The 26,130-nt window shown below is 41.0% G+C and overlaps 1 protein-coding gene across 3 annotated transcripts; it reads left to right on the top strand.

Moving 5' to 3' along the window:
• The first annotated feature begins 254 nt into the window (after positions 1-254).
• On the top strand, positions 255-25,898 carry Rest (RE1 silencing transcription factor). Of its 3 annotated transcripts, none has more exons than XM_027937344.2 (4): positions 255-564; positions 3,486-4,389; positions 15,047-15,130; positions 19,780-25,898. In XM_027937344.2, the coding sequence occupies exons 2-4, from the start codon at positions 3,495-3,497 to the stop codon at positions 22,041-22,043; spliced, it is 3,243 nt and encodes a 1,080-aa protein (XP_027793145.2). In that variant the 5' UTR covers positions 255-564; positions 3,486-3,494; the 3' UTR covers positions 22,044-25,898. The 3 variants fall into 3 exon arrangements, with proteins under 3 accessions (XP_027793145.2, XP_071470412.1, XP_071470411.1); XM_071614311.1 differs by lacking the exon at positions 255-564 and adding an exon at positions 1,273-1,328; XM_071614310.1 differs by lacking the exon at positions 255-564 and adding an exon at positions 1,421-1,494.
• Positions 25,899-26,130: the final 232 nt, after the last annotated feature.

The following is a 26,130-nucleotide window of genomic DNA, read 5'->3' on the forward strand; positions in this document are numbered from 1 at the left end:
TATAAAAGAAATCGAGAAAGGGAGAGGGGCCCGCCCCTTTTCTGACCTCAGGGCAGGAGTGAGCGGCCTGGTGGATTAGGTGCGGCTCCCCCCTGGGCGCTCCCCTAGCCACCCGACCCAAGCCAGGAGCTCTGCCCTTCTCCGAGGGGCGGGGCGCGCCTAGCGGCCACGCGCGCGAACGGCAGAGGGGGCGTGTCCCGCGGGCGCGCGCTGGCGGCGGAGGGGGCGTGTTCCGCAGGCGGGCGGCGGCGGCGCGGGCTGGTGCGCGGCACAGCGTCCTGTGTTGGAATGTGCGGCTCCCGTGAGCTCGCGGCGCAGCAGCAGGCCAAGCGCCGCCGAGGCCCCTGGCCCCAGACCCCGGCGGCAGCCCGGACGGCTGGGCGAGGGCTGGCAGCCTGAGCACTTTCTGCAGCCCCGCTCCTGGCCTTTAAGGGCCTCGACAGCCCAAGCGCCCAACTTTTTCCACCCCTCCCCCCCTCCCCTAAAACTCCAACAACAAAGAAAAGTAGTCGGCGGAGGGGTGGCGACGCCGGGTCGCCAGTTCCCCCTCTCCGAGGAAGACCGGTAAGCGCGGCGCGGGGCTGGGGGCTCGGCCGGGGTGGGGGAGGGCCGGGCGGCAGCGGCGGCCGCGGGAGGGGGAGGGCGCGGAAGGACGCGGAGCGAGGCGCTGTCCAGGGCTGATTTGCAGATACTGTGGCTCCGGCGACGGCCGCCGCGCCGGGCGGGGGCGGGCGGCCGAGCGGGATCGGGTTACACGGCGGCGGCCCGGGGCTGGGCCGGGGGCGTTGGTGGAGAGCTGCACGTCGCTGGGACCCCCTCCCCACTTGAGGAAGGCCGCCGCTTCCGCGCGGGCCCGCACGCCCCGCCAGTCTAGACTTTCAGGCCAAGAGCGGAGCTGCTCGGGGCCCTAGTCCTGAAACTTCCTCCTGATCTCCAGCCTCCGGGTCCCGCCGCAGCTCCGCGCCGGCCCGCCGCCCTCTGGGCCCCCTCCCCCAGCCTGTCGCTTCGCCGGAAGGCGCCGTTGAGTGCGGCGGGGCGGGTTGAGTCAGCCCCCGGGCTCGGGCGGTGCCGCCAGCGGGCTGGACAGCGATTTCTGCGCTCCGACTGCCCCGAGACGCGGCCCTGCGCGCCCGGCGGCCCGCGCTGGCAGGGCCGGGGCGCTTGTCCCGCCGGGCGCCGTGGGGGAGTGAAGTTAGCAAACTTCCGGGGCGCGGGGGCGGCCCGCGTGGGGCCCCCTCGTTCTCGGGTCCGCGCCTGCGGAGGGCGCCCGCGGAGCCTCCGCGGAGGGCGAGCCGGGCGGTCGGCGGAGCTCGGGCGCCGGCCACACGGTAACTTTCCGCCCTTTTCCCGGACTCGGGCCCGTGGGCCGCGGAGGGGGCTGTCTCTCTCGGGAAGGACTCAGTTGGGGATTGGAGCCCCGAGTTTGCTCACCTCCACCGTTTGAATTGGGGGAGCAGAGGAAGAGGTTCAGGAAGAGCGGTGGGGGCAACCCCGGTGAGTTGGTGGGCGAATGTGTGCAGGGAGCGGGCGGAGCGGTGAGGAAGCGAGAGCTCCCGAGTTTGCAGAGAGCTGCTTTGTGTTTGGTATTTTGAGAAAATGGCCGAATGCCTATTTCAGTTAGGAATGCCGCCGCCGAGGCAGGCGCCGGTGGCAGCAGCACATAGGAATTTCGTGGAACACGTTGGGCTTTCAGGCAGTGCCCAAAAGGTCTTCCTGACAAATGTTAAAATTCCTGTAAGAGTCGTGGGTAGGGTGGGTTGGGGAATCTGGAAGGTCGATGTTGGGTTAAATTTCCGAATAGCTTGCGCTGTTAAGCCTTGGAACTGCTTTTGCCCTCCGTTTTCTGTGATGGCATTTGAGTCCAACTTTTGTTGGTGCAAATAACTAAACGGGTTTATACACTTGGGTGAAATGGATTGCTTTTTGTGTTTCGGTTTAACTTTATTATTTAGTTCTGTGTCTTTGCTTTTTCTGATTTGCAGAAAGACACGGGCTGGAGACTAGCACCTTTTAGACTGGAAAGTAACTTGGTTAAGATCATTTAAAAACCCAACTTGTTTTCAGGAAGGTGATCTTGTAATGGCTTCCACTGGGCAAGTAGGCCAAGTCAAGCACAATGGAAGAAAGTTGCTGATTGTGGCGTTGAGTTGTGTGATTGTTTTATTAGGGGGTTTGAAAAAAAAAAAAAGTTAACCTTCATTTGTGAAGTTTCGAATAAGCCAAACTTCCCTTTTCATAGGAAAAGAGGCCCATACTTTTTTTCCGCTTTTAAATGTGGGGAGTCATCAAAAAATTGAGACTAAGTGGTACTGTCTCGCAGTTTTTTTTTTTCTTCTTTTTGAAGTTAGTTGCGTTCACATGAAATTCAATTAAATTGACCAGTTATTATAGGCTTCCTTCCAGACTTGTGTACTTATACATGCACAGAATGGCTTGTTAATTTCTTGGCTTTCTAATTCAGGCCATTGAAGTATTGTAGAGGAAAGTTGGAAGGAAAATACTAGTGTGTTGGGTTTTTAAAAATATATTTTTTCCCCTATAGTGGGAATCAGACATAGGGCACTGCACATGTTGGCTAAGTGCTCTACCACTGAACTACTTTCTACCCCTTTTTCATTTTATTTTGAGAGGGTGTCATACCTGTGATTCTCTTGCCTCAAGTCCTGAATAGTTGGTTTTACAGGCATATGCCACCAACAGTGAGCTTAAACAGTTTTTAATTAACATTAAAAATGAGTATGGGGGGCTGGTGTTGTGCCTCAGTGGTAGAGCATTTGCTTGGCACGCTTGGGGCACTGGGTTCGGTCCTCAGCACCACATAAAAATAAATAAACAAAATAAAGGTATTGTGTCCACCTACAATAAAAATAATTTTTAAAAAATGAATGTAGGTTTCCCCACCACCACCAGAAAAAAAGTGTACTTGCTTGTCAGTGGTAGACCTAGTTGATGAATGAATTATGTTAAACAATTGGCAGAATTTTCTTTAGGGGTAGAGGAAGTTTGTGTGTGTGACTCAAGTAAGAGGATTGGGAATTAAAACTATTTTAAGGTTTGTTTTTAGAAGTTATCAAAACTCATTGAGTTTTGGAGGTTATATTGAGAACTATGTAGTTTTCAGTTAAGAAGAATTAGAACTTTGGGGGTCATGGCCACTTGGGAGGCTGAGGCAGGAGGATTACAAGTTCCAGGCCAGCCTCCGAAATTTAGGGAGGACCCAAGCAATTTAGCCGGATCCAGTCTCAGAAAAAGCAAATGGACAGTATTAAATAATAAAATTAAAACTTTATGGGACCCAGTCACACTGGGAATGTAGCTCAGTGTGATAAAGCACCCTAGGATTCAATCCCCCAGTACTATGTCTCCCCCCTGCCCCCCCAAAAAAAGAGCAGAATTAGAATGATGCTTTGGTTTTAGGCTCCTAAGCATTGTGCTTAAACTGTTGCTCTTGTGTTCTTTTTTTTTTGTTGTTGTTCCTAATTCAGAATACAGTTATGGCTACCCAGGTGATGGGGCAGTCTTCTGGAGGAGGAGGGCTGTTCACTGGCAGTGGCAACATTGGCATGGCCTTGCCCAACGACATGTATGACTTGCATGACCTCTCCAAAGCTGAACTGGCTGCTCCTCAGCTTATCATGCTAGCAAACGTGGCCTTAACTGGGGAAGTGAATGGCAGCTGCTGTGATTACCTGGTTGGTGAAGAAAGACAGATGGCAGAATTGATGCCTGTTGGGGATAACAACTTTTCAGATAGTGATGGAGAAGGACTTGAGGAATCTCCCGAAATAAAAGGTGAACCTAATGGACTCGAAAACATGGAACTGAGAAGTTTGGAAGCCAGTGTTGTAGAACCACAGCCTGTATTTGAGGCATCAGCTGCTCCAGAAATTTACAGCTCAAATAAAGATCTTCCTAATGAAACACCTGGAGCAGAGGACAAATGCAAGAACTTGAAGACCAAACCCTTTCGCTGTAAGCCATGCCAATATGAAGCAGAATCTGAAGAACAATTTGTGCATCATATCAGAGTTCATAGTGCCAAGAAGTTTTTTGTGGAAGAAAGTGCAGAGAAGCAAGCCAAAGCCAGAGAATCTGGCTCTTCCACTGCTGAAGAGGGAGATTTCTCTAAGGGCCCCATTCGCTGTGACCGCTGTGGCTACAATACCAATAGATATGATCACTATACTGCGCACCTGAAACACCACACAAGAGCTGGAGATAACGAGCGAGTCTACAAGTGCATCATTTGCACTTACACAACAGTAAGCGAGTATCACTGGAGGAAACACTTAAGAAACCATTTTCCAAGGAAAGTATACACATGTGGTAAATGCAACTATTTTTCAGACAGAAAAAACAATTACGTTCAGCACGTTCGAACTCATACAGGTAAGAGATGTTTTCTAGGCCATAAATTTAACTCTTGTTTCTGATTTCCAATTTGACGGTCTGCTAAATAATGCTTCAGAAAAGGGATGCAGGTTGCATCATTTCCTCTGTTTGCAACCTTGGACAAATTATTTATATTCTAAAAACTATTTCCCTAAATTAGACTGCTTTTAAGTTTGTAGATGTATGTATGTGACATTGAACATAGCTAAAATGTAGGATAGTTTCCTAAAAGACTTGAGGGCTTATACAAAAGGAAAATCCAATAATTAATCTTCCATAGCAGCATTTAACAAAAACCTCACTTGTGAAAGCATTTGACTTGTGGTATTGAGTTCCTAAGTGGAACAACTTGTCTTTATTCCCAAAAGGTATCAGAATGTGAGAAATTAGAGGCTGGGGATATAGAGCACTTGTCTAACATGGCATCAAGACCTTGGTTGAATCCCTTGTACCAACAAAAGCAGAACAAAAAAACCCAGAAAATTCTCCCTAAAACCATGAAATATAAGAAGTTAGGTTTTGTTTGTTTGTTTGCTTGAGATTCTAATGATTGAGCCCAAGAGTGCTCTAACACTAAGCAACATCCCCAGCCTTGAGGGGAGGTGGGGATTGAACCCAGGGTCACTTAACCACTGAGCCATAGTTGCTTAGGGCCTTGCTGAATTGCTGAGGTTGGCTTTGAACTTGTGATCCTCCTGCCTCAGCCTCCCTGGAGTTTTTTTATTTTGAGATAGGGTCTTGCTGAGTTGTCCAGGCTGGCCTGGAACTTGCAATTCTCCTGTCTCAGCTTCCCAAGTCCCTGGGATTTCAGGTGTACGTGACCATGTCTAGTGAGAAATTAGTTTTTAAAAGATGTATGAGATCTCCGATTGAAATCATTTTCCTAAGAAAACAAATGTGGATATAGAACTATTTTTTTGTTTTAGAAACAGTTATATTTACCATGTTCTAATGCATTCAGGTTAAGAGAACATTTCTAGTCCCTAAGTACAACTCTATCAAGAATTGAGGAGGTTCTCCAGGGGTAGTGGTGCATTCCTATAATCACCAGTGACTGGGGAGGCTAAGGGTGGAGGATGGCAAGTTACAGACCAGCTGGACAACTTGGACCCAGTCTTAAAATTAAAAAATAAAATGGGCTGGGAGTGTATTCAGTGGTGGGGTACTCTTGGGTTAAATCTCTGATGTTATCTTCCCAGCCACCGGTGTAACTAGGTATAGCACGTGCTTACTTGGTATGCTTGAGGTCCTGGATTTGATCCCTAGCACTAAGAAGTGTTGAACTTTCTTAAAAATATGAAAAGTTGTCAGGGGAGTGGCCACACGCCTGTAATCCCAGCTACTTGGGAGGCTGAGGCTGGAGGATTACAGTTCAAGGCCAGTCTCCTTGTTAACTTAACAAGACTGTGTCTCAAAAAAACAAAAGCAACTGGGGATGTAGCTCAATGATTAAAACATCCCTGGATTCAATTTCCAGCCCCCCAAAAGAAAAACATTTCAGACTCCTCAGAACTAAAGAAAATGCTAAGAAGCATGTACCCATTATCTGCTCTCAATGGTTTTCACTATTGTCACATTTGGCATGTTTGAGTTTTTTTTTTAAGTGGTGACTTTTTGGAATATATTCACTAATAACCTGAATTAATATAATACGGTAGAGAGTTGAATTCAACAGGTTTTAGTGTATTCAGAGTTGTGCATCCATCACCTAAAATAGTTAGTTTTAGGACTTCTTTCTTTTTTTTTTTTTTTAAATCAGAAAAAAAACCTCATCTTTAGCAGTCACTTCCCATTTCTCTCCAACTCTGTTGATTATTCTCCTTCCTGCCCTCTGTTTTCTATTCTCTCCCTCCCTCCCTTGTACAGGGTATTGAATTTGGGGCCTCACACATGCACTGAACTGCATCCCCAACACCCTTTTTATTTTGAGAAAAAGTTTTGCTAATTTGCCCATGCCTCAAACTTGGAATCCTCCTGCCAACTCTTCAGGTAGTTGAGATTATAGGCTGGCTCAAATTATTCACTTCTTTTTTTTTTTTTTTTTGTACTGAGGATTGAACCAGGGGTGTTTACCAGTAAGCTACATGCCTTGTCCTTTTCATGTTTTTTAATACTGGCTATTGAACACAGAGGCTTAACCACTGAGCCACATTCCCAGCCCTTTTTATTTTTTTTAAACAATCTCGATAAAATGCTTAGGGCCTCACTAAATTGCTGAGGCTGACTTTAAACTTGTGATTCTCCTGCCTCAGCCTCGTGAGCTACTGAGATTATAGGTGTGCACCAGATGACTGTGGGGTCTCCATTTTTTAAAAAATGACATTAAAAAAATGTCTTTCACTATTGGTAGTTAATTTTCACATTCTTTCCTTCCCTTTTCTTTTTGTTGTTTAACTTTTACATTTCTGTTATGTTTTCTTGGTAAAAGTTATTAGTTTTGAGGCCTGTTGACTGGTCTGAACAAAATGGATAAAGAGTAACCTAGTATTGTACTCTTTGGATAAGAGATGAAAAGGGGCTGTGCTGTGTTGTCTATATCAGGTTTCCTTTGTAAGGGTTAGCACCCCACATAACAGAATCCCATAGGTAAAATGGGGTTTAATTAAAACTTGCAGGTGAAATTCCATTACAATTACAATTCCATGTGCCCAGTGGTACTTGCTAGTAATTCCTCTGAAGGCTGAGGCAGGAGGGTTGCAATTTCTAGGCCAGCCTGGGCAATTTAGCCAGCCCCTGTGCCAAAATAAGGGCTGTGGATGCCATGATGGTGGGTGACTCGTACAGTAATTCTGGGACTCTGGAGGCTGAGGCAGGAGACTCTTAAATTCTAGGCCAGCTTCTGCAACATAGAAACCCTGCCTCACAAAAAGGAAAAAAGGGCTGGAGATTAACTCATTTGTAGAGCACCCTGGGTTCAGTCCCCAGTACCAATAACAAAAGCCACAGAAATTCCATTGCAAGAAGGACCTCAAAGATTTCCAGGCCCCAGCAGATGTGTTGAAAGCTTTAAAATGTAGTCCAGGAAAAATTTTCCAGTCTTTGAAATTTGTTGTAACTTGTGATGTCACCATGCTTTGTAACCATTCCATTCAAAAGTAAAGTTCAGCTGGGTGTGGTGGTGTCCACCTGTAATACTAGCAACTTGGGAGGCTGAGACAGGAGTATTGCAAGTTCGAGGCCAGTGGTGAGTGAGGCCCTGTGCAACTTGGTGAGACCCTGTCTCAAAATAAAAATTAAGGGCTGGGGCTATAGCTCAGTTGGTAGAGTGCTTACCTCGCATGCACAAGCCCTTGAGTTCAATCCTCAGCACCACAAAAATAAAATAAAAATTAAAGACTGGGGATGTGGCTCAGTGGTTAAGCACACCTAGGTTCGATCCCCAGTACCATGAATGAATGAATGAATAAATGCGAAGTTCAAACAATACAAAAATACATACTATAGGGGAGGGAAGTTATTTGGGAATCTTACCCCATTCATCACTTACCAGTATGTATTAGACAAAGGGTTAGACTAAACTAACCTCATCTACAATCAATCTTTTTGTAGTACTGGGAATTGAACTCAGGCCCTCATATTAGCTGAGCAAGCACTGAACCACTGAGCTACATCCCCAGCCCCTCACCTTTAAACCCAAATACTGTATATACTTCATTCATAAGTACTTCATATTCATTTAACAGTTTTTCTGGAACTTCAGATTCTAATTTAAGATTGTTTATCTATAGAGTGCACCTATAGTCCAAGCTACTCAGGAGGGAGGATCATTGAAGCCAGAGAAGTTTCAGGTCAGCCAGGGCAACGTAGCAAGACCCTTCTTAAAAGAACAAGCAAAAACTGATAATGTTGATCCCACAGGTAATGACTAACCTTAGAGAAGCTGGGTTACCAAACAATTTTGACAATTTCCCCTAAAAGCTAAAAATATAAATTTTTAAATACATATTTTTAAAATATAAAAATATAAAACAGCAAATTTAACTTTGTTGATGTAAGAGCAGTTTTAGACAGGCAAAAAAATGAATAAGGAGAGAACAGGAAGTTTTGCTGTTGGTGTGTGTTTCTTGTTTTTTGTTTTGGCAGTACTGGGGATTGAACCCAGGTCCTCGTCCGCAGCCATGATGACTAATTTGTAATTACTGTATTTTATGCATGTACTATATCATCTATCTGTAACGGTTTCCCCTCTTTATGTTTTTTTTTTTTTTTTTTGAGGGAGGTGCAGTTCTGAGGATTGAGTCAGGGGTTTTACCACTGTGCTACATTTCCAGTCCTTTTAATTTCTTTTCTGAAATAGGGTCTTCTAAATTGCTGAGACTGGCTTCCAACTTGTCATCCTCCTGCCTCACCCTTCTAATAGTTGTGATTATAGCAAGGCACCACTGCACCTGACTTAACTTCAGTTTCTGTAGGGGGATCCTGGAGATTTAACCCAGTGGGCTCTACAACTGAAGCACACCCTTGGTCTCCCCGCCCCCACCTCCGCGCCCATTTGAGTGAGACAGTGTCACTTTTAGTAACTAAGGTTGGCCTTCAAACCTGGGATCCTCTTGTCTCAGCTTCCTGAGTCACTGGAACATCTTGCCTTACATTTTTTTTTTTTTTCCTGGCAGTTTGTGGCATGAGTCTATAATTCCAGTGACTGGGAAGACTGAGACCAGGATCCCAAGTTGGAGGCCAAACTCATCAATTTAATTAATTAATTAATTATTTTTTTTTCAGCCTTAGCATTTCAGTGAAACTCTTGTCTCAAAAATAAAATGACTCCGGGGTCTTAGTGAGGTGGTAGAGTCTCCCTGGGTTCAAAAGTCCTACAAAAGGAGAAAAGTGATTTTCCCCTCCCCTCATGTTTACTTTCATTGTCATCTCCTCCTCCATGGTACTTTTCTTTTTTTATTTTACTTTTCTTTCTTTTTTACATTTTTTTTAGTTTAATACATAAATTAAAGGATAATGGTTTGATTATATAAATTCTGAGTATATTGTATGAAATGTATCATTCTCAAAATATGTTTATAAAAAAATTCATCTAGAGTAGAGAGAAAATGAGTGCTGGAATCATTTATTTCCTCTGTACTATTAGGTAGCCTAGTTCTCAGATTGACTTAATGAATTTATACCATTCTCACTGAGTGCACGCGGTTGGGCCCTTTTTCCTATGCTAATCTTGAACATTCCATTGGGGAACACTATATGGTAATAGTCATGTTTATAGTGAAAATCATAGATTTGAATGCTGTGCCTGAGGTCATATAGAAGGTCAGAAATCTCATTATTCTACAGGTAATTATCATTGTGGTGGGGAGGGCAACTAGGGATTACTTTTTGTTTAAACTGACCTCTTACATGAAAACTGTTAATTTTGCTTTTTTTTTGAGCGGGGGTTGTACTGGGAATTGAATTTTATGATATTTAACCAGTTTACAAGTTCTAACTTAAAAGGTAACTTATTTGTTCCGTGTGTGTGACTGAAAAATCAGTGCTTAACTAAGCTTTCTAAAAAAGTAGGCTTTTGTTGTTGGTTTTTTGGTACTGTTGATTGGCTTAGAGGCACTTAACCACTGAGCCACATCCCCAGCCCTTATTTTTATTTTGAGACAGGGTCTCATTAAGTTGCCTAGGGCCTTACTAACTTGCTGAGTCTGACTGCAAACTAGAAATCCTCCTGCCTCAGCCTTGCTTTGGGTTCACTGGGATTATAGGTATGTCCCACCATGCCTAGCTCTAGAAGCGTTATGTTTAGTTTGTGCAATTGTACATTTTCCATATTCTTCTATATTAGAAATGACTTAGGGGCTGGGGATATAGCTCAGTTGGTAGAGTGCTTGCCTCACACACACAAGGCCCTGGGTTCAATCCCCAGCACCACAAAAAAAAAAAAAAAAAGAAATGACTTAAAAGTACTAGTGATTTGGGAGGCTTGAAGCCAGGAGCATTGCAAATACAAGGCCAGCCTGGGCAATTTAGCAAGACCCTATCACCCCAAAAAAGTGAGGGGGGCTGGTGCTGTAGCTCTGTGGTAAAGTGCCCCTAGGTTCAGTGCCCAGTAGGAAAAAAAAAAAGCTGGGGGTGGGGTGGTGCAAGTTTATAATCCCAGCCTCTTGGCAGGGGAGTATTGCAAATTTGAGGCCAACCTCAGTAATTTAGGGAACTGTTTGGGATGTAAATATTTAAAAAAACATGTAATTCAAAACAAAGGTAACAGAAAAAGAAAACATATTTATAGATTAACATGAAAGATCACTTGAGGATAATAATTTACTTTTAAATCTTTTTTCTTTTTTCAAAAAATCATTATAGGGAATTGAACCTGTGGCCAATGCATGTGTCGCAAAGCTACTTCACAACTCTATTGTCTGTATTATTACTACTACTACTACTACACTTTGGTACTGAGGATTGAACCCAAGGATGCTTTGCCACTAAGCTATATCCCCATCCCTTTTTAAAGTTGCCCAGGTTGACCTCCAACTGGAATCTTCCTGCCTCAGCCTCTGGAGTGCTGGGATTATAGGTGTGCAACATAGCTCTCGACTATTTTTAATTTTTTTTTTTTTTTTTTAAACAGTACTGGAGAGGAATAGTCTTAGCATGCACATTCTTAGCTTATGCTGTACCACTGAGTTACATTCCCAGCCTGTTTATTATAAGAGTACATGGCATTTGTTTTTGTTGGCATTTAACCTTTCAGGAACTGCCAAGCTGTTTTCCAAAATGGCCTTGCAGTGAATGAGATCTCCAATTTCTCTATATCCTAAAACTCTCCAGTAATGTTAACCTAGGTTTGGTGGTGTACTCCTAATCCCAGCAACTCAGGAGACTGAGGCAGGAGGATCACAATTTCTAGGCCAGTCTGGACAGTTTTTTAAAGGAAACCCTATTTTATCAAAAAGGGGAAAAAAAACCAGGGGCTGGGATTATATCTTGGTGTAGAGCGCTTGCCTAGTATGTTGAGGCACTGGGTTCAATCCTCAGCAGCACATAAAAATAAATAAATAAATAAAAGGTATAAAGAAAATGTATCTGTTAAAAAAAAAAAAAAAAAGGACTGAGGATGTAGCTCCACAATAGAGCTCCCCTGAGTTCTATCCCTGGTACTATCGGGGGGGGGGGGGGAAAAAAACCCAAATTTTTGTATTTCTGGTTATAACCTATTCTTGTAAGAATGAAATCTTCATTTTTGCGATTTTTTTTTTTTTTTCATTTGTTTTTGGCGTTGGGGATTTAACCTAGCGGCACTTTACCACAGAGCCATATCCACAGCCCTTTTTATTTTTTTATTTTGAGACAGGGTCTTAGTAACATGCCAAGGGCCAGGGCCTGGCTAGGTAGCAGAGGCTGGCCTCTAACGTGTGCTCCTCCTGCCTCAGCCTCCTTGGTTGCTGGGGTTATAGGTATGTGCCATTGCACTTGGATATCTATCTTTTATATTGATGATATGCATTTCTTCACATGCTTTGGCTATTTATATATCTATGTAGAAATACATTAACATTCTTTAAACTGTCTTAATTCTTCCCTGGAATCAAGAGCTGTAGGGGGATGGGGTGTGGGGTAGTCAGTTGTGGAGACCTTGATGGGAAGTTCTGGCGAGAGATGACTGTTTCCACCTTATGGGGTCCTCCATGTGGGGGCCTGGCATTTTGCAGCACAGCTTAGGTGTGGAAGCCTGATGGTCCTCGGCCCATTTTGGGCTTAGGGAAAATAGTGAGTCCATCTGTGCGGCATATAGGCTGCTTGCTTGTTTCTGAGCTTCGGTTTCCATATCTGAAAATGCACACAGGCCCCCCCATGCACACAGGCAAAAGCGCCCATGACCTGTGGCTTCTGGCCTGTTTATTGAGTGGATGATCAATAAGTGAATATGTATTGCTTATAGAAGTAAAGGAGCAAAGAGAGAATCCAGGGGATTGGGAAGCGCTGGAAGGGATTAGGAGCTCCAGTGCAAATGAGAAACTCATTAGGATGAAGTGGGCATTGCTTCTTTCCTTCAGATGAGAGTTCTAGCCATCTCATTTAGGTAGACAAGTACCCCAGGGGCATTGATAATGAACCATTGTGGATTGATAACCAAAGGTTCTGTTCATCATCTCTGCAGTAGTCAGTCCACCCACCCCTCTTAAGCATCCACCCATGTATTCTCCAGCCTACCAGCTAATTACAATGGAATGGTCACTAGGAACATGTTTTTTGACCATTTCCATTTTTAGTTTCATGCCATCTTTTCCTTGACCTGTTTTTGTTGTGTAGGCAAAGTTAATAACTGATATCCCCCTCCCCCCATTCTGGGGATGGAACCCAGGGCCTCTGCATACTAAGGAAGTACTCAAACACTGAACTGTGCCTCACAGGCTCAATAACGGATAGTTATTTAGGGCTTCACATGTGCGAAGTACAGTGTTAAATGCTTTACATGTAATATCCAAATTCTCAAAATAGCTTTGCTGGTTGGTACATGTAATCCCAGGAACTTGGGATGCTGAGGCAAGAGGATCGCTCACAAGTTTTAGGCCAGCCTCAGCAATTTAGTGAGAACCTGCCTAGGAAGGGCTGGCGATGCAGCCCAGTGGTGGAGTGCCCCTAGGTTCAATCCCCAAGAATGCAAAGAAACAATCAAAAAACACCACTATAATGGGAATGAAGCTTCTGATATTTTTATAGATGAGGAAACTGGAAATTGGGCTCCTAAGTAATTTGCCTAAGATTATAATTATTATCCTGAGGCTAAAAATGAAAACAATTTTTCTTTATACTGGGGATTGAATCCAGGCACATTTTTATCACTAAGCTATATTCCCAGTCCTAATTATTTTAAGGCTGGGTATTGCTAAATTGCCCAGGGTTTCATTACATTGCTGAGGCTGGTCTCAAACTTGAGATCCTTGTACCTTAGCCTCCTGAAACACTGGGATCACAGGTGTGGGCCACTGCCCTGAATAGCCCACATTCCCCACCCTCCTCCCTGTGTTGCGGATTGATCGCAAGGCCTTGCACATGTTAGGTAATTCTCTACCTCTGATCTGCAATCCCAGCCCACTTTATTTTATTTTGAGGTGGGCTCTCACTAAGTTGCTCAAGGCTAGACTTGACTCAGTCATTCTGCCTTAGTCCTCTGAATAGCTGGGATTACAGGCATGGGCCACCATGTGCAGGGAGTATTAAATTACTATTATTATTGGTACTGGGGATTGAATGCAAGAGTGTGTAACCACTGAGCCATATCCCCAGCCCATTGTTGTGGGGGTTTTTTGGCTGTTGTTTTGGGATAAAGTCTCACTATGTTGCTTTAGGGCTTGCTAAGTTGCTGAGGCTGGCCTGGAATTTGTGATCCTCCTGCATCAGCCTCCCAAATTGTGGGATTACAGGTGTGTGCCACTGCACCCAGCAAGTATTAAGTTCTTTAATAATAAGTCACTGGGCTCTTAACTTCCGTTCTCAGACTTTATAATTTCTTTCAGAATTGGTGACATAGCTGTGTTATAAATGTAACGATCACCACATGCATTTTTAGTTTAAAGCAAGCTCATCCTCACTTAAATATTATTTTTTTAAGCCAGTGATTTCAAATGGTAGATTCATCATTTATAAGGATCAGAAAAAGTACCCAACTAGTAGCATCAGAATATTTGAGTAGAATTTTTTTCTTTTTGTTTTTGGTGCTGGGAAATGAACCCTAGGTTCAATTGCTAGAAAAGAGGAGGAAAAAAGTCTTTGTTATATAGTGGTCAGTAGTGAATATTGTTACATTGTTAATGACAATGTATTTGCTCTACCACCAAGCTACACTCCCAGCTATCTATCTATCTATTTATTTATTTATTTATTTTGGGGGGCAGGTTCTCTTTGAGTTGCTGAGGTTACCTTGAACTTACTATCCTCCTTCACCAGCCTCCTGAGACTCTCGGATTTCAGACATGCGCCACCATGCTATTGAACCCAGGGGCACTCAACTATTGAGCCACATCCCCACCCCTCTTTATTTTCTATATTGAAACAGGATCTCAATGAATTGCTTAGGGCCTCACTAAGTTGCTGAGGCTGGCCTTGCACCTGCAGTCCTCCTGCCTCAGCCTCTGTAGTTGCTGGGATTATAGGTGTGTGCCACCATACCTGGCAGAAGAATAATTCTTGTTAAATATTTCTTGATACATTAGCCAGATAATAGTTTAATTTTTAATGTAATAATATTTGACATTGTGCCAGGTGTGGTGGCTCATACCTGTAATCCCAGTGATTTAGGAGACTGAGACAGGAGTATATTGGAATTTTGAGGCCAGCCTCAGCAATTTAGCAAGACTCTGTCTCAAAATAAGACAAAAAGGGCTGGGGATGTGACTCAGTGGTATGGGGGGTGGGATATATATATTCACTAAAAATTGCAAAGGGCTATAAGAATTCAGAAAGCCAACAGTATTGTTTGTCAGCAAAGTTAAAATATATATATATATATATATATATATATATATATATATATAGTAAATTCTAAAATGAACCATTTATATTTCTGATGTTTGATAAGTTGAGGTTCTGCTAGAAATAAGAGGAAAAAAGTCTTTATTATATAGTGGTCAGTAGTGAATATTGTTACATTGTTAGTGACAATGTATTTGACTTATTTTGTTATATTTAAAAACTGTTCGTTATTGTTTTGCAGGAGAACGCCCATATAAATGTGAACTTTGTCCTTATTCAAGTTCTCAGAAGACTCATCTAACTAGACATATGCGTACTCATTCAGGTTGGTAGAAAATGGGAACTTTCCCACCATTTTCAGTAAGCTGATGTTATTTTTGTTAGAAAGTACTATTATAAAGAAGTTCTTTTTATTATCATTTTTAGTATTGGGAATTGATCCTAGGGGTGCTTTGCATTGAGCTACAGTACATCCCCAGCCCTTTTTTTAAATTTTTAGACAGGGTTTTGCTAAGTTGCTGAGGCTTACCTCAAACTTACAATCCCCTGTGTTAACCTCTGAAGCTATAGGCACCACCATGCCCAGCTTTATTTATTTTGAGACGGTATCAAAAGTTGCCCAGGCTGGCCTCAAAACTTGTGATCCTCTAGGGTCCTCCTGACTCACCCTCCTGAGTCTCTGGGATTGTAGGTTTTTTTTTCACTATGCCCAGCTTGCTTGCTTATTTGCTTAATTTTTAGTCTGTGGATTGAATCCAGGGGTGCTTTTTTATTAGTGAGCTACATCTCCAGCCCTTTTTATTTTTTTATTTTGAGTCAGGGTCTTGCTAAGTTTTTGAGGCTGCTCTTGAACTTGAGATCCTCCTGCCTCAGCCTCCCAAATTGCTGGGATTACAGGCATGCACCACTGTGTCTGGCTTTAAATGGGGATTGTTAATCTGGATTCTGTGGGTGGGACTCCTGAAACTGAATATATATATATATTTTTTCTATATGCTTATTTTTCTAGGAGGATTTTTTGTTTTTTGTTGTTGTTGTAGTACTGGGGGATGAAGTCAGGAATGCTTTACCACTGACCTACAACCCTAGTCTGTTTTATTTTTTATTTTGAGGCAGAGTCTTGCCACATTGTCATGATTGGCCCCCTTCAGCCTCCCAAATAGCTGGGATTACAAGCATGTACCCCTACATCTGAGTTCTAAATCTGAGCTATCGGGTTGTGCCCCTTAATCAAAATTTTTGTTTTATTACTTCTGAACACTTCCTGACTTCATTCTCCAAGGGTAACTTGGATTTAATATCAGGCTTGGTTAATGGTAGACATTGTGTCATGTGGATAACTGTACTCTAGCCAACACATAAAATGTTTAAGTGCTTTATATAGGTTAATTCATCTTAGCTTTATAAATATTATTATGTTGTAAAGTTCTACTGTTCTCATCTTATAGAAGGCAATATTAAGGCATTGAAGAAATATGGCCATTTTTCCTGTGGAATGTCTTCCCTTCTAGATGTCTGATTGCTTTCTCATGATGTCATTTTGCTTTTCTTCTGTCCCTCTTTTTTTTTTTTTAACTTAAAATCCCTCTACCAGTGAGCTGCATCCCCACCCCTTTTCAATTTTTGAGACAGAGTCTCTTTAAGTTGCTGAGGCTGGCCTCAAAATTGCAATCCTCTTTCCTTAGGTTCTGAAGTTCCTGGGATTACAGGGGCATCGTCTATCACTGCGTTCAGCTTCTTTGTATTACTTGTAAATTGAAAATTAAATGCTTGATATCTACCTTGGGATGTGTTTAATCTGTAGCCACATCTAGTGGACCCATTGTGATGAAGGGTCAGGGTTAGGATGATGACACTTGTGTCCTTTTTGTATAAAAAATTAAATGTTTATGGTGTCTTTTTAAAATTGATAGTATATTTTATTGTTTAGGAAATAATGACAGGAAAAAGTCTACCTACTCAGTAAATACATAATCTTTTTCTTTTTTTTTAATTTTATATTTACTTATTTTTTAGTTTTCTGCGGACACAACATCTTTGTTTGTATGCGGTGCTGAGGATCGAACCTGGGCTGCACGCATGCCAGGCGAGCGCGCTACCGCTTGAGCCACATCCCCAGCCCCCCATAATCTTTTTCTTATATACTTTAAATATGGAATTGTTTAAATTCATGGATACAAAACCTTTAGATATAGAGGGCTGATCACTTTATTTTATTTATTTATTTTTTGTATAGGAATTGAACTTAGGTGCTTAACCACTGAGCCACATCCCCAACCCATTTTGGGCAGGGTAGGGGCTTACTGGGGATTGAACTTGGGGCACTTGGTCACTGAGCCACTATATCCTCAGCCGTATTTTGTATTTTATTTAGAGAGGTCTCACTGAGTTGCTTAGTGCCTGGCTTTTGCTGGGGCTGGCTTTGAACTCACCTTCCTCCTGCTTCAGCCTCCTAAGCTACTGGGATTATAGGAATGTGCCACCACGCCCCACCCCAACCCATTTTTGGGATAAGGCTCTTTTTAAAAAATATTTATTTATTTATTTATTTATGTATCTTTTGTTTTAGGTGGACACATTATTTTGTTTTTATGTGGTGCTGAGGATCGAACTCAGTACCTCATGCATGCTAGGCGAGCACTCTACCACTGAGTCACAACCTTAGCCTAAGAAAAGGGTCTTGCTAAATTGCTTAGGGCCTTATTAAGTTGCTCAGGCTGGTTTTGAACTCGTGATCCTCCTAAAACAGCCTCCTGAGCTGCTGGGATTATAGGTGTGTACCACTGCATCTGGCTATATAGTTTACATTTTATAATTATAATCTTCAGTATTAACCTAGGAGGCCATATTAGCTTTCTGCTGCCTGTTTATGGTGTCTTGTGTACCTGCTGAGTTAGTATCTTTGCATGAAACAAATATATTTGAATTTACCAGATGTTTGGTATTTTGCTTGCTTTTCTTTTTTGTGATACTAGGGGTTTTAACCCAGGGGTGATCCATCACTGAGCTACACTTCACCTTTTTTTTTTTTTTTAAAGAGAGAGAGAGAGAGAGAATTTTTTAATATTTATTTTTTAGTTCTCGGCAGACACAGCATCTTTGTTTGTATGTGGTGCTGAGGATCGAACCCGGGCCGCACGCATGCCAGGCGAGCATGCTACCGCTTGAGCCACATCCCCAGCCCTTCACCTTTTTTTTTTTTTTTTAAAAAAAGGGGGGGCTGGGGATGTTGCTCTGGTAGAGTACCCCTGGTTTAATTTCCAGTACCAAAATAAAACCAAGAAAACAACCCTTCCCTCTTTTGTGATGTCCTGGGGATGGAACCAGACATGTATGCTAGCTAGGCAAGTGCTGTACCACTGAGATTCATCCCCAGCAATTTTTTTTTTTTTTTTTTTTTTTTAATTATTTAGACGGGGTCTTGTTAAATTGCCTAGGCTGGCCTCAAACCCAGTATCTTCTTGCATCAGCCATTCGGGTGGGTGGGATTACAGAGTGGGTGGGATTTCAGGCATGCCCCACCTGACCTAACTGTATCTACATATGTTAAGGAAATGTTGTCTCCATTTAGATCATTCATTGGAGTCAACCCTGTAGGGTCAACTATAGAGTAGCATGTTGTGGAAACCACATTATTCTGACATTAAAAAGAGTTGTCTAATTAGTGACATATCTAATCTGACATACCTGGAGAAGTGTGTTTTTGTCATTTAGTATTATATAATAATTTTCTAATCATGGAAAGCTTAACATCTACATGGTTTTGCTATATTTCTGAATTTTTGCTTTATGAAAAACTTATAAGATTGATATGAATTTGAGAATGTTTGAGAGATGAATTTTCATAAATGTTAATTTCCATTTCTCTACTATGCATTCCATTGGACCAGTGGGGTATGGATACCATTTGATAATATTTACTAGAAAGTGATCTAGATGGGTATGTATTCAGGTAGAATGTGTTATTCTTATGCCTTTAATTTGGGTTATGGGGGTGGTTCTGGTTTTGTATGTATCTGTGATTATGACTGTTTGCTTGTGTTACAGTATCTATTTGTATGCGGCTTCTCGGCTTCTCGTGTATCTAGTTTTAAGTGCCCATTTTTAGAAAAGGTGAGAGAGGGAAAAAATCACAGAAGTTTTCTGAATAATTACTTTAGCTATATTTTTACTTTAAAATAGCAGCTTTGGCATTAGAAAGCATGTTGAGTAAAACTTACTGAGCTCTTGCCGTAATGAACAAAAGGTTTAAATTTCAAGAGAAAACCTTTTCCTCTTTATGTTAGGCTACAGCAGAATTTTAAAACCTTTGTACTTAGGGACTGGGAGTGTTTTCCAGAGTAAAAGATATTTCTCCCAAGATATATCTTAGAAATGTGTGGGGATTTTATAATGGACTCCGTATACATTTGTTTTCCCTTAACAAAAAAGTTTAGAATTATTTTCTCTTGAGTGACATTGCCTCAAAATTAACATCCACCCCTCAGTTGAGTTTTTTCTAGTAATTCCATTTCTTGATGAATCTCAGTTGTTTAATGGTGCTTCAGAGCCTTAACTTTATGGAACTTTTTTGAGGGGTGGGGTATTGGGGATTGAACCCAGGGTACTTAACCATTGAACTACCTCACCAGCTCGGGTCTCACCAAGGTGCTGAGCCCTTCACTTAAGTTGAACTTAAGATTCTTCTGTCTCAGCCTCTAAGTCAGTGAGATTATAGGCATGTGCCATTGTGCCCAGCTTTATGGAACATTTTTTGAAGATGATGGTGGACAGATAATTTATTCCTCTATTGGTTTGAGAATCAGTGTCAAGGGATAGAGAAAAGCTATACAAATAAATACAGTAAATGCAAGGTGCATGATACATTCTTTTCAATAGTGTTTGTGATTATTTTATATGTATAATTTCTTATGAGCATATTTAAATCTTGAATTTGTTTTAATCTGTCTTCTAACATCTCTTATTTATCTTTAGGTGAGAAGCCATTTAAATGTGATCAATGCAGTTATGTGGCCTCTAATCAACATGAAGTAACTCGCCATGCAAGACAGGTTCACAATGGGCCTAAACCTCTTAATTGCCCCCACTGTGACTACAAAACAGCAGATAGAAGCAACTTCAAAAAACATGTAGAGCTACATGTGAACCCACGGCAGTTTAATTGCCCTGTATGCGACTATGCAGCTTCCAAAAAGTGTAATCTACAGTATCATTTCAAATCTAAGCATCCTACTTGTCCTAATAAAACAATGGATGTGTCAAAAGTGAAATTAAAGAAAACCAAAAAGCGAGAGGCTGACTTACTTGATAACAGTACTACCAATGAAAAAACAGAAACAGAGCAAACGAAAATAAAAGGGGATGTAGCTGGAAAGAAAAATGAGAAGTCTGTAAAAGTGGAGAAAAAAGATAATGTTTCAAAAGAGAAAAAACCTTGTAGCAATGTTTCAATGATTCAGGTCACTACCAGAACTCGCAAGTCAGCAACAGAAGCTAAAGACATGGATGTGCATACAAGAAATAATTCAGAAAAATCCTGTAAAGCCAAGAAAAGCAAAAGGAAGATGGAAATTGAAGCCCATTCCAAGCATGATCCTGTGAATGATGAGGAATCTATGACAAAAAAGAAAAGGAAGATAGAAGGTAAATCCAAAAATAGTCAGGAAGTACCAAAGGGTGATAACAAAGTGGAGGAGAATAAAAAACAAAATACCTGCGTGAAAAAAAATACAAGGAAGAAAACCCTAAAAAATAAACAAAGTAAAAAAAGCAGCAAGCCTTCTCAGAAAGACACCTCTCAGAAGGAACCTGTTCAAAAGGAGACTAGTCAGAAGGGGCCTGTTCAAGATGTTCAGAAGGGGCCCCTGCAGATAGAGTTGCCTCTACCCATGGAACCTGTTCAGGTAGAGCCTGCTCACATGGAGGTGGTTCAGAAGGGGCCTGTTCAAGTAGAGCCTGCTCACATGGAGGTGGTTCAGAAGGGGCTTGTTCAAGTACAGCCTGCTCAGGTGGAAGTGGTTCACCAGGAGTCTGCTCACATGGAGCTGATCCCTCCTATGGAGACTGTCCACATGGAGGAGGTTGTTCACAAGGGGCCTTCTCACGTGGAGCTGCCCCCTCCTGTGGAGTCTGCTCATATGGAAGAGGTTCAGAAGGAGCCTGCTGAGATGGAGCTGCCCTCTCCTATGGAATCTCCTCTTACAGAGGATGTTCAGAAGGGGCCTCTGCAGATAGAGTTGCCTCTACCCATGGAACCTGTTCAGATGGGGCCTGTTAACATGGAGTCTGTTCAGATGGAAGTTGTTCAGAAGGAGCCTGCTCAGATGGAGCTGTCTCCTCCCATAGATCCTCCTCTTCACAATGAGCCAATTCCCAAAAAGACTTCTCCCCGAAAAGATAACAGAAAGGAAAGGTCCAATATGCAGAGTGAAATGACACGTAAGGAGCAAGTCCTTATTGAAGTAGGCTTAGTGCCTGTTAAAGATAGCCAGATTCTAAAGGAAAATAAAAGCACACAGGAACTTTTGGCATCATCAACACCACTGCCAAAGGAAGACTTAAGAGAGGAGGAGTCAGAAGACCAAAAATTACTCTCAGAAGGTGAAGGAAACAAAGAAGACCCTTTTCTGAAAGTAGGAACAGAAGAAGCAGAGAAGAGTGTAGCCGATTCCTGTACCAAGGAATCTAGTACTAGTGTTTCATCTTCTGGACAAAAGTTGAATATGCCAGGGGGTGAAACTTTAGCTGATAAGCATCAGACTGACTCAGCTATGCTTTGTGAAGTGGAAATGGATACTGATCATAACCCAGCAGAGAATCTCCCTGATAAAGACTCAGCAGTTGGAGAACCAGTTTCACCATTGCTTCTTCCCCCACCAATAGGCGAACATGAAGCAGTGTCCCAAACTGTGCTGGCTTCACCTCCTGTTACTGTGGCAGTAAATGAGTCTCAGGAAATTGATGAAGATGAAGGTATCCACAGTCATGACGGAAGTGACCTAAGTGACAACATGTCAGAGGGTAGTGATGATTCTGGATTGCATGGGGCTCGTCCAGTTCCACAAGAAGCTAGTACAAAAGATGCAAAAGAAGCCTTGGCAGGCAAAGGGACTGAGGGAGATTTTGTTTGCATCTTCTGTGATCGTTCTTTTAGGAAAGAAAAAGATTACAGCAAACACCTCAATCGCCATTTGGTTAATGTGTATTTCCTTGAAAAAGCAGCTAAAGGGCAGGAGTAATTAAAGATTGGGACAAGGTTCCAGTTCTTGGTTTGTAAGAGCTATTAATTTTTATATTCATTTATAATAGTAGAAAAACCTTTTAAGATTGCTTTAATTAGTGTCGAGTATTGATTTTTAAGAGGCATCCTTTTCCTTAGGACTTCATATATACCTGTTGATTGTTGTATAAATTTTAGCAAATCCAAGGGAGTTTAGTGTACTAAAAAAAACAGCAGATACCTAAATCTATTTAGCTTATATGTTCAATTGAAATGAGAAGGCCATGATGATATAATAGCATTCTGTTGCTTTGTCCATTTACAACTTGACATTGTTTTCCTCCGTGTCTGTCTTCTATCACTTTAGTTTACTTTTCCTTTTTTATTTAGCTCTATAAAAATTGGCTTAATAGCAAATTACTTGAACAATTTGCCTGCTTTATATAAAGTTAGCACTTTAAGATTTCTTTAGAGATGAAAAAAAGACATTTAAATTGAAGAAAAATTAGCCCAACAGTGGACATTGTATCAGTCCAGGTATTTACTTGCTGAGTTTTGATCAATATTTTGTGTTAATTGTCATAAAAACAGTGATTTTGGTGTTTTTTAAATTTTTTTTTTATTTTGGTGCTTTAATGGCTTAAGATGTTGCACATTGTTTTTGTTTTTTGTTGTTTTTTTTTAACCTATGCAGTTATATTTTTCTAGAAATAGCATTTGTGTTGAGCAGTAACACTTTATACATATATATGCATGTTTATTTTGGCCTCATCAGAGGAATATTTTTAGGCTTGTTTGCAAAAGGGCAGTTTTTATTTTCTTTGCTGCAATTGTCTTTTTTGCAGAATAATAGTGTGTGCAAGTTTGTGAGCAAATGAAACATGCAGGTTCAATCCATTCATTATGATTTTCATATCTTATACCTATGCCAGAATCTGTATTTCACATTAAGTTATTTATTTTGAAAGAATATAGTAAATTCACAGCTCTCTTTCTTGATTTTGCAATAAATAAACCAAGAGGTTTTTATTTTTAAAACACATTTTAATCTCAAATACCAACCATCAGTTACATTATTTTTTAATTTTTTTTTGCCTGTTATGGTACAGTTACTTCTTAACTGTAATGTTATCTTTGGGGAGAACCTTTTCTCTTAAATGGTTGGTGTCCATGTGGCTACTTAGCTGAATAAAGAATTGTAACTGAGATTTGGAAATTGCAAACCTAGAATTAGGAGACGCAATCATTCCTTCAAGTTGTATGGGACATCACTTGTGAGATTCCAAAGCCATAGCTATTATACAGCAAATCTAGAATGAGAGATGGCATGAGTTCTGGCAAGTCAGCTGCAGCTTCCTGTGAATACAGCGAAGAAAGCTGGTGAACTTCAGTACAGTCCAGATTTTAAAAATCATACTTTCTCAGGGATCTCCACAAACTAGTGGGTGTCCTGGCTGTCCCTATGACAGCCTCTTCTACAGGTGAGGCCTCAAGTGAATTGCAGCTATCCTGATGTGCCTATAGGGGCACTTTGTATGAAAAAGGGTGTGTACTCCAAAACTGTTCTATAGGTTCTTTGGCCATTTGCCAGAGAGTATGAAAGAATCCAACATAGGATTTGTATTAACGTTAGGAGTTCATTTCAGTAAAATAAAGTGTGATCCCAATAGGGAATCTTGAATTCCAGCCTCCCATGTTCTATTTTTGAAATAACCCCCTTCATGAATATTTTGATAATTTTCTTTTACCTGGTTATCTCTTTGAGGTAGGTTTCAGATTTTGGCAGTACAACATGAAAGATTAGGACAAGCATTAATGTATGGGTGGAAAACTTGTTAATCTGAGAGTGAAGTTTGAGTTAAAAGTTGCTCAAACTTGGAATTGACTGGGAGGCCAAAGAATTTTAAGAAGATTCTCTCAAGACATGAGTAAGTTGTGTGATAACGGTGTGTTTGGCGTGTATGAATGGGAATTTATAAATGTTGAATTATAGGCTCCGACAATCATTGTCAGCAGGAGATCAAGCTGCAAATATTTATGTTTTAAACCTTAAATTATACAGCTAGTTAAGTCTTCCTAACAACTAGTTTTTAATGTTAATGAGCACATTTTACCTAAGTTACCTTTTACATTATATTGAAAAAGATTCATTTTAAGCACAGATTAGAGATTGGGAATCTGCTTGGGGAAGAGGTCTTTCTGGATTCTTTCATACTGTAAAGGAAAGAAATTTGCCTTCTGGGGAATTGAACTAATTTCTAATCTAGCCTTTAAGACTAGAATGCTGAAGACAAAAATATGAAGGAAATTAAAACCCCTTATTAAGTTGATGTGTAAAACATTGTTACTGGAAATTTATTGGGACTTGAGGCCTTTCTTCCAGAAAACAAGGACTTGATTATCAGGCCTATATTAGGTCCTGAACCTTAATGCCATGTATTTGTACTTTTTAAAAATTGTTTCAATGAAAAATATATTAGTAATTGGAACTTCTGGTCCAGTTGGGAGTTCTTCCATTTGAAAAATGTGATATTTGCATGGAACTGTTTGAATCTTTGTATTTTCTAGTGCCCTCCCCACAATAGAATTGAAGGTAGAACTTTCTCTTTTGATAAAGGAACAATAAACATGTTATTTGTAAATTGGTATTTAGTAACTAGTGGTAAACTTGAAGTACTAGAATGCATTATAAGCCTAATCCTAGGTAGTCATGAAAATCTAATTATTTTTGAACCTGTATTCCCATTGGTTTCCAATATATTTAAGTTATATTTTCCTCTTTATCAGAGCTGCTTCTTATTCGGGGGCTACTTTTATTTTTATTGAGGTGTCATTCATAAGGAGCTAAAATTGTTTTGATAAGGCTTCTTATAACTGTAGCTGGATGTTTTGCTCTAGTCTTCCAAGAAGGGCCATTTTATTTTTTAGAGTAGTCACTTATAACGGCATGTGGTCATTGACTCTGGGGGCCGTTTGCATTGCATGCTGATACAAATTAAAACCCCAGTTAACCTCATCACATGTCACCCCATGAATGTTGAAGATGGAAGGAATACCTTGCCTGTAGTACTGTCACTTCTGGACTGAAAAGCTGGGGGAGGAAATTTACTTTGCATATATCAAAAAAACTTAAAGCCAGTGTGTCAAGTTCAATTGTTGACCTCAGCAGATGAAGTGAGCTGATAGTGTTAATTCAGATTTAAGAAATTATCTGAATCTTGGTTTGTGTAGATTTATAATCTACATACTATATTAATTAAATCAGATAGCTTTTACAGTACCACATGTGTACATAGGCACCCTCCCATCCCCTTCTGCATCCATTAGTTACTGAACTTTCTGAACTGGCATTGTAACATAACAACAATGTTTTGTTGCACCAATTTTATAAACTTTTACAGTGCAATACGTGTTATTTTTCTGAGGCAAACCAAAGGTATATTTCTCAAGGTTCTTGCTGCTTTCTTTAGCAGCATTTGATGGTGGATCTTTTATATACATTTGTAATAGATAAAAATAAGCCAGATTGCAAATTCTTTTTAAAATCTTAAACCATGTACCAAGTTTTTGGTTGAAATTGTGTAGGATAAGTTAAAACTTAAATTGCATTCTATTAACCAATGTGAGTGTATTTCTGTAAGCATAGTTATGTTGAAATAAAGTTTTAAAAAGCATGATGCCTTTGTTTATTATTGGTATAAGAGTCAAGGAAATTGAACTTAATATAACTGATAAAATTGTAGATAGAAAGGGCTGTAGGTAGAAAGGTCATTCAATCTTTATTGTGTGGAGTAACAGTGCTGTGGGTAGCAGTCTAACACCTGTAGTCAGATGTGCTGTATTTTGGGAAGTGGAGGTAGGGAAGAAACCAAAAAAAAAATTCACTGGTTTTACATAGTAATCACTTCCTACTTCAGGTAAGGATACAGTTTAAATGTTCATATTTCTTCAGTGGCAGGCCTGGGATTAGTACATTTTGATGTATAAAAGGAAATGAACGGGCTGGGTTATAACTCAGTGGTAAAGCCTTGCCTAGAACATGTGAGGTGCTGTGTTTGATCCTCAGCACTACAAAAAATAAAGGTATTGTGTCCATCTACACTAAA

This window comes from Marmota flaviventris, chromosome 7 (genome assembly GCF_047511675.1).
Source record: "Marmota flaviventris isolate mMarFla1 chromosome 7, mMarFla1.hap1, whole genome shotgun sequence".
Taxonomy (NCBI): Eukaryota; Metazoa; Chordata; class Mammalia; order Rodentia; family Sciuridae; genus Marmota; species Marmota flaviventris.

Bases quoted from the DNA above. Each gene is read 5' to 3' on its own strand.
- Rest (XM_027937344.2), top strand. From the start codon at position 3,495: ATGGCTACCCAGGTGATGGGGCAGTCTTCTGGAGGAGGAGGGCTGTTC. The intron at 4,390-15,046 runs GTAAGAGATGTT...ATTGTTTTGCAG, and splicing joins GCACGTTCGAACTCATACAG to GAGAACGCCCATATAAATGT. The intron at 15,131-19,779 runs GTTGGTAGAAAA...ATTTATCTTTAG, and splicing joins ACATATGCGTACTCATTCAG to GTGAGAAGCCATTTAAATGT.